Here is a 12,057-nt window from a genome sequence, read left to right as displayed (position 1 = left end):
CCCCCCAAAATGCCAGGTTTAATGTGGTTCACTTTAAACCTAAGCAGAGGATCAGCAACCGCAGTAATCTCAAAGCCTGTGTCCAAACCATTTTCAAAGAAACGATTGTGACGCCGGGTGTCCTGCTGCGAAGGAACATGTACTGTACATGCACCTTCATTTAATCTAGTGTCATACTGTAACTGTATGGCACTACAGCAGAGTAATGCAAGACAAGCAACATTATTTTATTTTGTTATTATTTTTTGTTTTTGTTATACGCAAAGTCAATTGAAGGTGCTTTACACAAGGCATACTTTGAAAAGGCATCTTTACATTGTAAAGAATGTGACGTAAACAAAATGTAATCGTAGTACTTTTTGTTTGAGTGTAATGTGTGACTGTGTCTTCATGAGTATTGTATTATATCACCTATAGCTCTCTGTCTCTCTGTCTCTCTCTGTCTCTCTCTCTCTCTCTCTCTCCCTCTCTCTCCCTGTCTCTCCCAGGAGGCTCTCGCCCAGGCTCATGCCCACTCCCTGGCCCTTAACCAACCGCGGCCTCCGGTCGACCCGTCCGAGCTCTTCCCTCGTCAGTGTCACCTGGTGCGGTCGGAGATGGGCTACGGCTTCAACCTGCACAGTGAGAAGTCTCGGCCCGGACAGTACATCCGCTCCCTGGACCGGGGTTCGCCGGCAGACCGCGCCGGCCTGCGTCCACAGGACAGACTCGTAGAGGTGTGTGTGTGTGTGTGTGCGTGTTGACCCATCTTAGAATGAAGCAAAGAATTCCATTCCATAGGCAGTGAAAGACATCCATAATATACTAATGAGGTGGTTATAGATAGATGGACCCTTATTGGTTTCTCAAAACCTCTCTACCTGCCATCCTCCACAGCATAATTCATACTGTGTGTTTGTGTGTGTGTGTGTGTGTGTGTGTGTGTGTGTGTGTGTGCGTGCATGTGCGCGTGTATGTGTGCTATCGCACCTGCATGCTTTTGTGCGTGCATGTGTGCAGGCATACTGTATGTGTGCCACAACGCATGGTACAGATACACACACACACACACACACACACGCTCCATGTGTGAACACAGAATGACCTCAGTGCCATACGGACGTGGCAGCATGTTGCTCATTTGTCACGGCCTTGTTTAAGAGTACAGGAGAGCTACGTTTGTATCTTCATCATTGGTCCCTATTTGTAAGAATAACAAGCCCTGGAGCGCGGACTCATTCCTCACTGTGTGTGTGCGTGCGTGTGTGCATGCGTGCGTGTGTGTGTGTGTGTGTGAGAGAGTGCACGCCTGTGGGCCTGTTTGTGTGTGTGTGGAGGAGAGCCAGTGATATATCAATCTGATAGCACTGTCACAGGGGAATGTGTATAGGAAAGACAGGGGAGAGATGTGTGTGTGATGTGGGATGGGATGATCACGTTGTCCGGGACAGACACATCGAGGTGGTGTTGTCCACGCACGCACAAACACACGCACGCACGCACACCATTCATCTGATTGGCTAGACGGTCATTCCCATGACCTCAGAGCTCCCTGCCTGTACATTATGACCAGACCAGGACAAACAGGGTCAGGAGGTTAAACTAAGGCCATTCAGGGCTCGGAAAAACAGTCACAATGCCAAAGACTCCTGCCCATGGAACCAAATGGACCTTTACGGGTCCATGTGGTTCCATTTGCACACTGTTCCGAGTGAAATGAATAGTGAGGATTTTACAGTGTAGATTGGGGTCCCAGAGGGCATCAATTAGGGGTCCGTGGCCTGATGCATATCAAACCGGTGGTTTTGAAATAAATAATAATAATTGTACATCACTGTCCTATATCACATGAATTGGGGGGGGAAAGGACCAAGTTATGGGTGCATTCGGGTCAATTGGGAACTGGGAACATTCCGACATCCTCCGAGTTGGAAAAATCCACATGAGCCTCCAGCTCATAACTCCTGGTCGGACACTTGGGGGCTTTCTTAGATCTCATGACTTCTCTGAGACATAGTGCTGTGACAACAGCAACACTGTCAACGTTTCTCTTCATGTACTAAATGGATATAAGGTTAAGTCATTATAATGCCGCGGAAGCAGCCAAACAAAATGTGCGTTTCCGCTTTTTAGTTTCCGACCTTGACCACTTGAATGCTTGGAAGTGTAGGAAGCTCCAAGTCAGAAACTTCCCAGTTCCGACTTGGAATGAACGCACTATGAATCACACTTTACAGTTTTTTTTGTCTGACAAACTTGAAATGCATACAAAAAACCTTTGCTGGATTGGTGCCCACTTGAAAATCTCGACAAAGTTTGTTACAGTAAGTGGTCAGATGGGTGGACCGCATGCATTTTTTCCTCCAAAAATGGCCAATAGTTTAAGAAGGTGACAATTTGTTTTTATAGTCATGTTACAGTATGTTTATGTTATCAATAAAACTCTTGGTGTTTTGCCAATAACTTGGGGGCCTACTTGCGATATCTCTCACAGCCCACAGGTTAGTAACGGCTGATGTACATTTAATATGCACAGTGCAGATAGCACCGTACTGGAGGTGGCAGTCAGCCGTGTTATCTGTGAGCATGGTGGCAGTGGCTGGTCTGCAGGCCTGATGCTCCACACTGAGCATGGTGTCAGTGGCTGGTCTGCAGGGCCTGATGTTACAGTATCTGTGACTGTGAGCATGGTGTCAGTGGCTGGTCTGCAGGGCCTGATGTTCCACACTGTGAGCATATAGTGTCAGTATAGTATATATATATATATATATATATATATATATATATATATATATATATATAGTATAGTATATATATATATATATATATATATATAGTGTCATATAGTGTCAGTCACTGACATAATAGTGTCAGTGGCTGATCTATCTGTGAGCATGGTGTCAGTGGCTGATCTGCAGGGCCTGATGCTCCACACTGTGAGCATGGTGTCAGTGGCTGGTCTGTCTGTGAGCATGGTGTCAGTGGCTGGTCTGCAGGGCCTGATGTTCCACACTGTGGCTGCAGGAAAAACATAGTGAACTGCTGATGGTAGGAACAGACACCTCCCTGCATTATGTCTCTGTTAGACACACACACACACACACACACACACACACACACACACACACACACACACACACACACACACACACACACACACACACACACACACACACACACACACACACACAGAGCAGTGTTAGACAGATATACCGTAATTCATTGTTTCTAGGTCATTTGCCATTTGGAGACGGTGGTCCTAATATTTCCAACTGACTCTTCAGTGTGGTTTGACTCAATGATACAATTGTATGTTTTGCATTTGGCCATTTGTTTCCAACAGAAACCGTTCTAAGACATCAAAGCAGACATTATTCAAACAGCCATGCTAAATTGAATACAGTTGGAAAATATGGGACAATCTCAATATCAACAATCATTTAGATTGTTGTATATTGGAGCTTTCTGTGTGTAATGGATTCAAGCATTCTAAAACCAGTAAGACGCCCTGGGTGACGGCAGACTTCTGGGCGAGCGCTGGCGCTTTTATTTGGCATGGGGGGGTCAGATCAACATATGGAATGAATTCTGTACTGGACATGTATGGAGCGTGTCTTTAGTGTACAGGGTTCGATGAGGTCAGATCAACATAATTATGGAATGTCAGAACAGGTCAGCTGGAAATCTAAGGGTGGCAGTGGGGGCAGTGTCTTGAGTGTACAGGGTTTGATGAGGGCCCAGGTAGGGCCGGGCCTTAATTTTCGGGCCCGTTGAAAACTCTACTAATAACTTTGGGGGGGACCTGTCTAGAGTTTGAATGGACAGTCTATCAGTCAAAAGGGAGACATCGAAGAGGAAGGACGGGAGGGGAGGGATCAACATATGGATGTCAGAACAGGTCAGCTCCATATAAGGAGATCTAAGGGTTTGAGGTCAGATGTAGAGTTGCTGGCCGGCTCCATATATGCAGATAGATCGACATATTGATGATGTCATTGTCAGATAGACATATTGAGACAGCCATATATGAGGCGTGATGGACTGACAACCATATATGGACATATATGGTGGCGTGATGTGTCACGATTCCGAAGCATGATCATATATGGAGGCGTGACACGAGGCTGACACTGACGGGAAATTCAGGTTCATAGTAAACTGCGACCAATGGTCGCAATAAGATTGGAGCTGTTTTTTCGAATACCATGCAGTCATCTTTCACTTACAGAGTCTTGTGGCAGAGATAAGGTACAAACTTGATTTACACTTCCTCATGTGATGGTGATGCTGGCTGTAAATGGCCGATGTACAAGCTCACGCTTCGTGGCTGAAGCATGAATGGAACTTACTTGGTACAGGACTGGATGTTCAGTTTGTCCCTGTTGGAGAGCTTTTCAGCTGCACCTTCACTGCTTTAGCATTGCTTTGGCGGGACAAAGTTCCAGGCCTTGAATACAGTGTGTGCAGTGTACAGCAAGCGCATGTGTTTCTGTCTGTTGTGTCTTGTTGTTTTATATTGGGGAGGGAGGATTGTCTATATGTACAGTATAGTGTGTGTGTGTGTGTGTGTGTGTGTGTGTGTGTGTGTGTGTGTGCATGCATGAATGAGCATTTATGTGTGTTGTCTAAACCAGCTCTAAGTGCAGAGTCAGAACCCCTGCTGGTTGGTTGGCCATGATGCAGTGTGTGCACGTGTGTGCGAGCCTGCGTTTGTGCGTGGATAATTACAGACATCTCTGACCATGCATCACGGTAGAGCATGTGTCGTCTGTCACCGGCTCGTTAGCGAGGTGAGGACCCATGAACAATCCCTCGTCCCCTCCCCTCTCTCTTGCTCCCTCTACATCTCTCTCTCTCTCTGCTCCGTCTCTCCCTCCCTGCACCCTCTCTCTCTTTCTCTGTGTCCTCAATCTCTCTCTCACCATGCCTCATTACACCGGAGGTGCTTGGCCAGTGGGATCGGCGGCTATCTTTGCAAACGCTTTGATGAGCGTGAAGAGATTCCAGCTATGTTTGGCAGAGGCCCTGATTCCAAACAATAGAGGGTATGCACATGCAATGCAAAAAGTGAATGGCAAATTGGGGGGCAAAGTGAGTGGCAAAGTGAGTTTAAAGTGGTTTAATGCAATGAAGACTTTTCTGTTTGGATGTATGGGCTGTCAAGGCCGGAAAGTATAGTTTTTTGCCACTCAGTAGGCGTTCCTGCATAACTTCCGGTTATGATAGTGATGTCACGTGCATAGCTTCTATTGACGTCTCTGCTTCTCTGCCCTGAACGTAACGTAACGCAATCTCTCAGTATCCATAATGTATAGAACGATGAAATTGATTCTGACACACATTGGATTGGTTCCTGAAAAGAAACACGCAGTGCTCACAGATACAGTACGCACATCCACTTACACCTGTCACAAAGAACACGTGTCACAACACGACGCATTGTTAGCTTGAAGCACTGTTCTTTTAGACATGCAGCACCATTGTTCTTGTGAATATACAGTAAATAAGGCTTTAGCCTGAAGCCAGTGATTAGATATGCAGATAGATAATCGACCTGGGACACGGTATCCCACATATGGTGTACATCTTGAAGGAACGCATGCACGCACGCACGCAGTATGTGCAGGTGTGTTGGCTTGTATCCATGCAAGATGCACGCAACACACCTGTGGCCAGTGTTACAATGTACTGGAGGCGTATACGTACCTGACACTGTTGTTACTCTCACAGCTGGAGCTGGTGGAGTTAGAAGTAATGATGTACTATAAACACACACACACACACACACACACACACACACACACACACACCCAACCACATCAAAGACAGCTGTTAGACTTCACGTGCATAGGCCTTTCACCCTATGCAGGGCACAGTCAACCAGCCCAGCATCGTTGACTGTGCCACCACCTACCAGGAAAAAGTATTTCCTGGTAGGTGAAATAGTTTTCACCTACCAGGAAAGGTAGGTGGGAACTATTTCCACCTACCAGGAAAAACTATTTCCTGGTAGGTGGAAATAGTTTCACACACACATTTTGTGTGTGTGTGTGTGTGTGTGTGTGTGAATGCGTACGCGCACTCACACTGTCCTACAGCAGTGTATTAATTGGCCTACAGTGCAGCGTGGAACATTGTGTATTGTTGTGTGTGTGTGATGCATGAGAGTATGAAACACAACACCTGCTACCTGTCTGTCTGTCTGTCTGTCTGTCTGAACCAGGCTCACAGTGCAGCAGAAGATGAGAGATGCACCACGGCACACATGCTGTGATAGGAACTACAGATCTCATGCTGTGATAGGAACTACAGATCTCATGCTGTGATAGGAACTACAGATCATCACGTGCTGTGATAGGAACTACAGATCATCACATGCTGTGATAGGAACTACAGATCAAATGTAACTCTGTATCTCATTCTGAGACAGTGATTTAGCCGTCCATTGACCTGCAGTTCTAAATAAACAACATAGCAGAAACTGAGTGTATTGTAGTCAAGGATGTTTCCCAGCCTGTCTATCAGTGTGCCAGCCAGCCCAGCCATTCTGACTGTACTTTACCGCTGTCCGCTGGTGTGACTGGTTGAGTGTGTCTGGGACAATGTCGAGAGATCAAACCATGGATAAGAGATTTCCAGATATTATAAGAAGCAGGATGGTCAACAGCTGCTCTCTCATTAGCCATCTGTTCTAACCTTCTCTTTCTTCTTCTGTTTCCTCCAACTCTCTCTCTCTTTTTCGCTCTCTATCCTTCACTTCCTCTCTCTCCCCCTCTCCGTCTTTTTATTTATTTTTCTCTATCTGTGTGTGTGTGTGTGTGTGTGTGTGACTGTGTGTGTGTGTGTGTGTGTGTGTGTGTGTGTGCGCGCGCGCGTGCGTGTAGGTGTTTTTGCAGCTCGTAACACACATCCAATGTTATGTTGTTCAATTTGTTTGTCTCTCTAGCGTATCCTCTGTTGATCTTGTGACGTCATTTTCACAAGACTTTTCATAGGACCCCCCTCTTTACCTGTCCTGGTGTCATAAGGAGAGTGAATTTTAAACAAATTCACCCTCAGGACACTGACACCTGAAACCCACACTATAGCCAGAGCGCTGGCGAGCCATCAATAATAGATGGTGTACCAACGTACACTGGCCGGCGTCCGAAGCTGCTACCTGCCTGAGACACAGAGGCTGAGGCTCTGGACAAAGCTGTCGAGACATATAGGCCTCCAAACCGGGCATAACATCTAGATAAGAAAAAACCATAATGGGCCATTGTGTTTGGCTGGTTAGGTGTACAGACACTGGCAATGTTGTCACGCACACTGTCTACCACACGCCTGCCCATAAACGCACGCACGCACGCACTAAGGTGTGATTACAATCAAAACAAAAGCACACAATTTACAATTTAGGCATTTGACAGACGCTCTTAATCCAGAGCGATTTACAGTAAGCATGAACAACACATGGTCATGGTCTCACACACACACACACACACACACACACACACACACACACACACACACACACACACACACACACACACACTTGGCGAGCTACAGCTGAAGAGAAATGTTAAAAAAAAATCTACAACTTTATGTAGGTTAATAAATACATAGTAAGTGATTCTTACTTGTAAGACAGAAGTCTTGTAAGACAGTAACATTGTGTGGTGGGATATATACCAGGTTGATAGATATTTGTAAGACATGAGTGCTGTGTTAGTCTGAGGACAGGCAGTATGTTGTGGCACGTCCCCATCTGCTGGCTGGATGAGGTAATGCACTGTTGAGTCCAATGTTCTTCTTGGCATACTGAATTCAGTTCATGCAATGTTGGTTTATCATCTACTGTTAACACGCTATTCAGGACTTCACAAATGTATAATTAGTCATTAGACGTGCAACAAAGCAAAATGCAAATGTTTTAACATTTAACTGAATGGTTTTGTTCCTCTCCCTTCCTTCCACCTCAGGTGAATGGAGTGAACATTGAGAGCATGCGACATGCAGAGGTAGTGGCCTTCATAAAGAACGCTGGAGACGAGACCAGGTTGTTGGTGGTGGACCCGGACACAGACGACCACTTCAAGAGGATGGGCATCGTCCCAACCGTCTGCCATCTCAGAGGTTAGACTACACTACCCCAAATGCACTGGGGTACCCCTGGTGTTGTGTTGCACTCAGTATTGAGTTTATACTTGTAACCTATTATGATACAAAATATGAATAGTGATAATAATAATAGTTGTTGTTCAGAATCAACTTAGTGACATCACAGGTTTCCTTCATATAGACATAGCATAATCCAGCTGGTACAGTGTGGTACAGTATGTACATGAGGTTAGAGATAAGGGGCCCTATTTCGTCAGTGCCTTACGCCTTATAAACTCACAACACGTCGATGTACTGTAGATCGGCTAGTTGAACAATTTGAAAATGTTTTGGAGAAGGGGTAAGAAAGGCGCTGGCGCAAATAGGGCCCAAGGTGCTTTATACAATTTGGTACAGTAGGTCCACATAGCAGCAGACATGTACATGAGATCAGATGTTGTTTTTATAAAATATTATACTTTTGTGACACAATGCTTCCACAGACTATGACCCGTCCATATCCAACGGCTCACCCAGCCCTCAGATCAACGGCAGCTCCGCCTCACAGTCCATGAGGTCGACGCGGTCTGATCTCAGCAGCCAGGGAAACAGCACACAGGTGACTGCATGGGGACATGATTATGCATGTGTTCCTGTGCTTGTGCATGGCCATACTTTACATGGCTCTACTGTATGTCTGGCAGAAACCTTGCATCTCTCTTTTTTACTTCATCATACAAGACATATAGTGAAAATAACAGTCGACTCGTCACTATGACTCAGACATAACCATAGATAGTTTACTATGACTCAGCCATAACCATATAGTTTACTATGACTTACGGATGTAATGCACGTAACTCGAGAACTGTTTGCCCCACTGACTTCAAATTTGACACACGCGTTCCACACCCCCACAGGGAGTGCAGTGTCCGGCCTTGAGTCGGAGGCATACACCGCTGTCCAGAAACACCACAAACGTATCACCTGTAGAATTTCCAGTCTCTGCCTCAGCCAATTGATTACCATGGCAACCATATACCTGCCCTTTGATTACTTCCACTTTTCACAGTCAGTCTGTCTGAAGAGTGCAATCTTCAGACACAGGCAGACAGACAGATACAGTCAGAGATCTCCATATGGGACACAGACATACGGTTAAAACGGGTGCTATGACAACGGGTATATTGCATACTAGGTTCCCAAGTAGGCCAGTGGCCGACGGCCCGGCACAGGTCTAGTAGGCTACTATTTAAGTAACGCCATACCTGTATGTCGGCAACAAACATACCATGTCTTAAAAAAACGTGTCTGAAACTCTCCACCAGCTATCCACACCACAAATGTCTGCCATAGATGATTACCATCTCTCCAGTACCATTAATGCCTCTCTCTCTCTGGATACGTTTGTTTAGCTGGCGGAAGATGAGGGAGGCCGTCTCATGGACCCGTTCTCTGAGATCGGCCTGCGTCTGAGCCCCACGGCGGCCGAAGCCAAGGAGAAGGCACACGCCAAGAGAGCAAAGAAGAGGGCGCCGCAGATGGACTGGAACATGAAATATCAGCTGTTCAGCAACTTCTGAGACATTGTCCTCCTCCCCCTCCCGAGGTCACCTCAAAGATCCTTTGGAAATACAAACGCTTGGGTATTTTTTGTTGTGGAACATTCTCTTTTTAATCCCAGGAAACGATATTCTCAAACATGACCACAAACGAGACCACAATTTGTTCCCAGCTCAGCCCCATGCATGAAGAAAAGCAGAAAAGCACAGAATAATGATGGTTTACAAAGGTTTGAGCCATTTCTGCAAGCCTCAGAGAGCTCCCAGGTGTCATGGACTGACTGCCGCCGACTTGTAAAGTTCCTGCTCTTACTTTTTGCACACTTTTACAACTAAAGGAAAGGAAAAGCCTTGCATACTTACAAGTTTTTCCTCGTTTTCTTATAACTTGTCCTTTTTTTCTCCAACAAAGCATCTCTCATTCTTTCTTTAGACACAAATGGGGGGGTTAGTTATTTTTGTATTAAAAAAATAAAATTAAAAAACAGAAAATGAGTAAAAGTGTCATGGTCACAACCCAGACTGCATTGTAAGAGTTTTATGAACACTGTGACTTTACTATTTGTAATAGTTTGTATTGACCCATGAATTGGGGGTCCCATTTGTTGTTAGTTGAAGTTCCTATTATTCTCAGTGCTTGACGTTGGTATCCATCCATTACAAGAACGATAAGAGGACTGAACGCTGATTGGTTCATTCATTTACCATTGGTATATGTCTTTCCTTCTGGTATCTCAACATGTAGACTATTTGTCTACCCACTAGCACAATTGTATTTGTATCTACAGTATATACAGTATATTTTATTTTTGCATAGAGTTCAGTGACAATCAATAAGCTTCCTGTACCTAATCCTGACTGCTGTAGGCCTTTACATCAACTCAGCGTTATTCACAGTGAACCACTTTCTTAAAGGGACACTTTTTGCAAAGTTAATGACCTTTAGAAGATTTAGAACACTTTGTGTGTGTAATATGTGGTTTTAGATATTTTTGATTTTAGCAGTGAGCCCGGTGGCTCACTTACTTCCTGGACTACATGTTGTTTCAGTAAGACAGCCCTCCCCCTATCCACAAGGAGGAGCAGTGCACCAAAGCATTATGGGAATTGTACTCTGGGAACTGTAGACACTGGGCTCCCTGCTAAAATATCTAAAACCACATATTACACACATAAATAAAGACCCCTAGGAAAGTGTTCTAAATCTTCTAAATGTTATTAACATTGCAAAAAAGGGTAAAAGTGTCCCTTTAAATGTATGTAATGTACATGTAACATGTAATGCATAATACAATATGATCACTAACCTCTGTCCCATACTTGTAGGTATATTGCTCCAATAAACCCGTAAACACAGACATGGGGGATCACCACTAATACGAAACGTAGTACCAAAAAACAGGAATAAGTGGAGCCAGATGGACTGGTCATGTGAGGACAAGTGGTATAAATAGTTGAGGGTAAAAGCTATGATTTGACGTCATTGATCAGCAAGCCACTGCCTGTTGTGTCCAGCAGAGGGCAGTCTAAGCCAGCAAACATAGGTTTCCCTACATACAGTGTGCATGTGTGTGTGTGTGTGTGTGTGTGTGTGTGTGTGTGTGTGTGTGGCAGTGAAAATCTCAGAAAACAGTTGTTTATCTGAAACATCCATCACCACCTCACAATGTTTTGTACAGGCAGGAAGTTCTAAAACAAAAACGAAACGAACATGGGAGAGAGAGTTCATGGTAAAAGATCTATTCCCGATGGTGTATTTCATATGGCAGATGGCTGGGAATTGAAGGTCAACCTGGTTTATCCTTCGTTGTACGCTGGTGCCACGCGCAGAAAACAACCGATATACAAACTCACAGCACTGTGTGAATCTGGTGCGAATGTGCCACATTGTGAGGCTGTGAGCTTGTAGATCTGTTTTTGCAGAGAGACACCGTCGTACAACGGAGCATAAATTGAAGTGATGGAGTGGAACATGATGCTTGTTACTATGTAAAATGAATGTAAAGTGAGGAAGAGGGAGGAAGAGTATGTTAGGATTTGTTTTTTAAATGCCCGCTTTAGCATAAAAACTCAGTAAAGAAGGTAAACTATAGGCCTACTAATAAACCTGTATTCGTTGTCCACCCTGTCCTCACATTGTTTATAAGTTAATACGAATGTGTAGACATAAAGCTACCAATGAATTTACAATCTTCTGTATCAATAAATATGAGGGAAAACAAACAGAAAAATGAATCAGTGTGGTCGTTTGGATTCTTGAGTTCACTTGATAACAACATGACAGTTAATCATTTTTTATCTCCGAGCCAAAGGATACAATGAATCGAGTACTTAACTGGCAGAGATATAAGTCAATAATTGATAGTAAAGAAGTCGATAGCAGGGCATCTAAGATACAAGTAAACTGAAAATGCATCTGGACAGTTAGTCATTT

At 44.6% G+C, this 12,057-nt stretch overlaps 1 protein-coding gene across 3 annotated transcripts in view; it reads left to right on the top strand.

The window, feature by feature from the left end:
- LOC308324067 (Na(+)/H(+) exchange regulatory cofactor NHE-RF2) overlaps nucleotides 1–11,848 on the top strand; it is a 49,948-nt gene extending 38,100 nt beyond the window's left edge. The window contains exons 3-7 of one of the 3 annotated variants that reach the window (XR_013964872.1): nucleotides 489–716; nucleotides 7,944–8,097; nucleotides 8,565–8,680; nucleotides 9,477–11,218; nucleotides 11,257–11,848. Coding sequence is in view for 2 of the 3 variants with exons in the window: in XM_080775980.1 (XP_080632106.1) it covers nucleotides 489–716; nucleotides 7,944–8,097; nucleotides 8,565–8,680; nucleotides 9,477–9,644 (666 nt within the window). In the remaining variant the exon portion in view is untranslated. Of the gene's footprint in view, nucleotides 1–488; nucleotides 717–7,943; nucleotides 8,098–8,564; nucleotides 8,681–9,476 lie in introns of all 3 variants that reach the window. The other 2 variants (XM_080775981.1, XM_080775980.1) reach the window with 2 other exon arrangements.
- The last annotated feature ends 209 nt before the right edge of the window (nucleotides 11,849–12,057 follow it).

This window comes from Protomyctophum bolini (assembly GCF_963924005.1).
Source record: "Protomyctophum bolini genome assembly, chromosome: 11".
Taxonomy (NCBI): Eukaryota; Metazoa; Chordata; class Actinopteri; order Myctophiformes; family Myctophidae; genus Protomyctophum; species Protomyctophum bolini.
The sequence above is the reverse complement of the archived record's forward strand: the minus strand, read 5'-3'. Positions and strand labels throughout refer to the sequence as shown.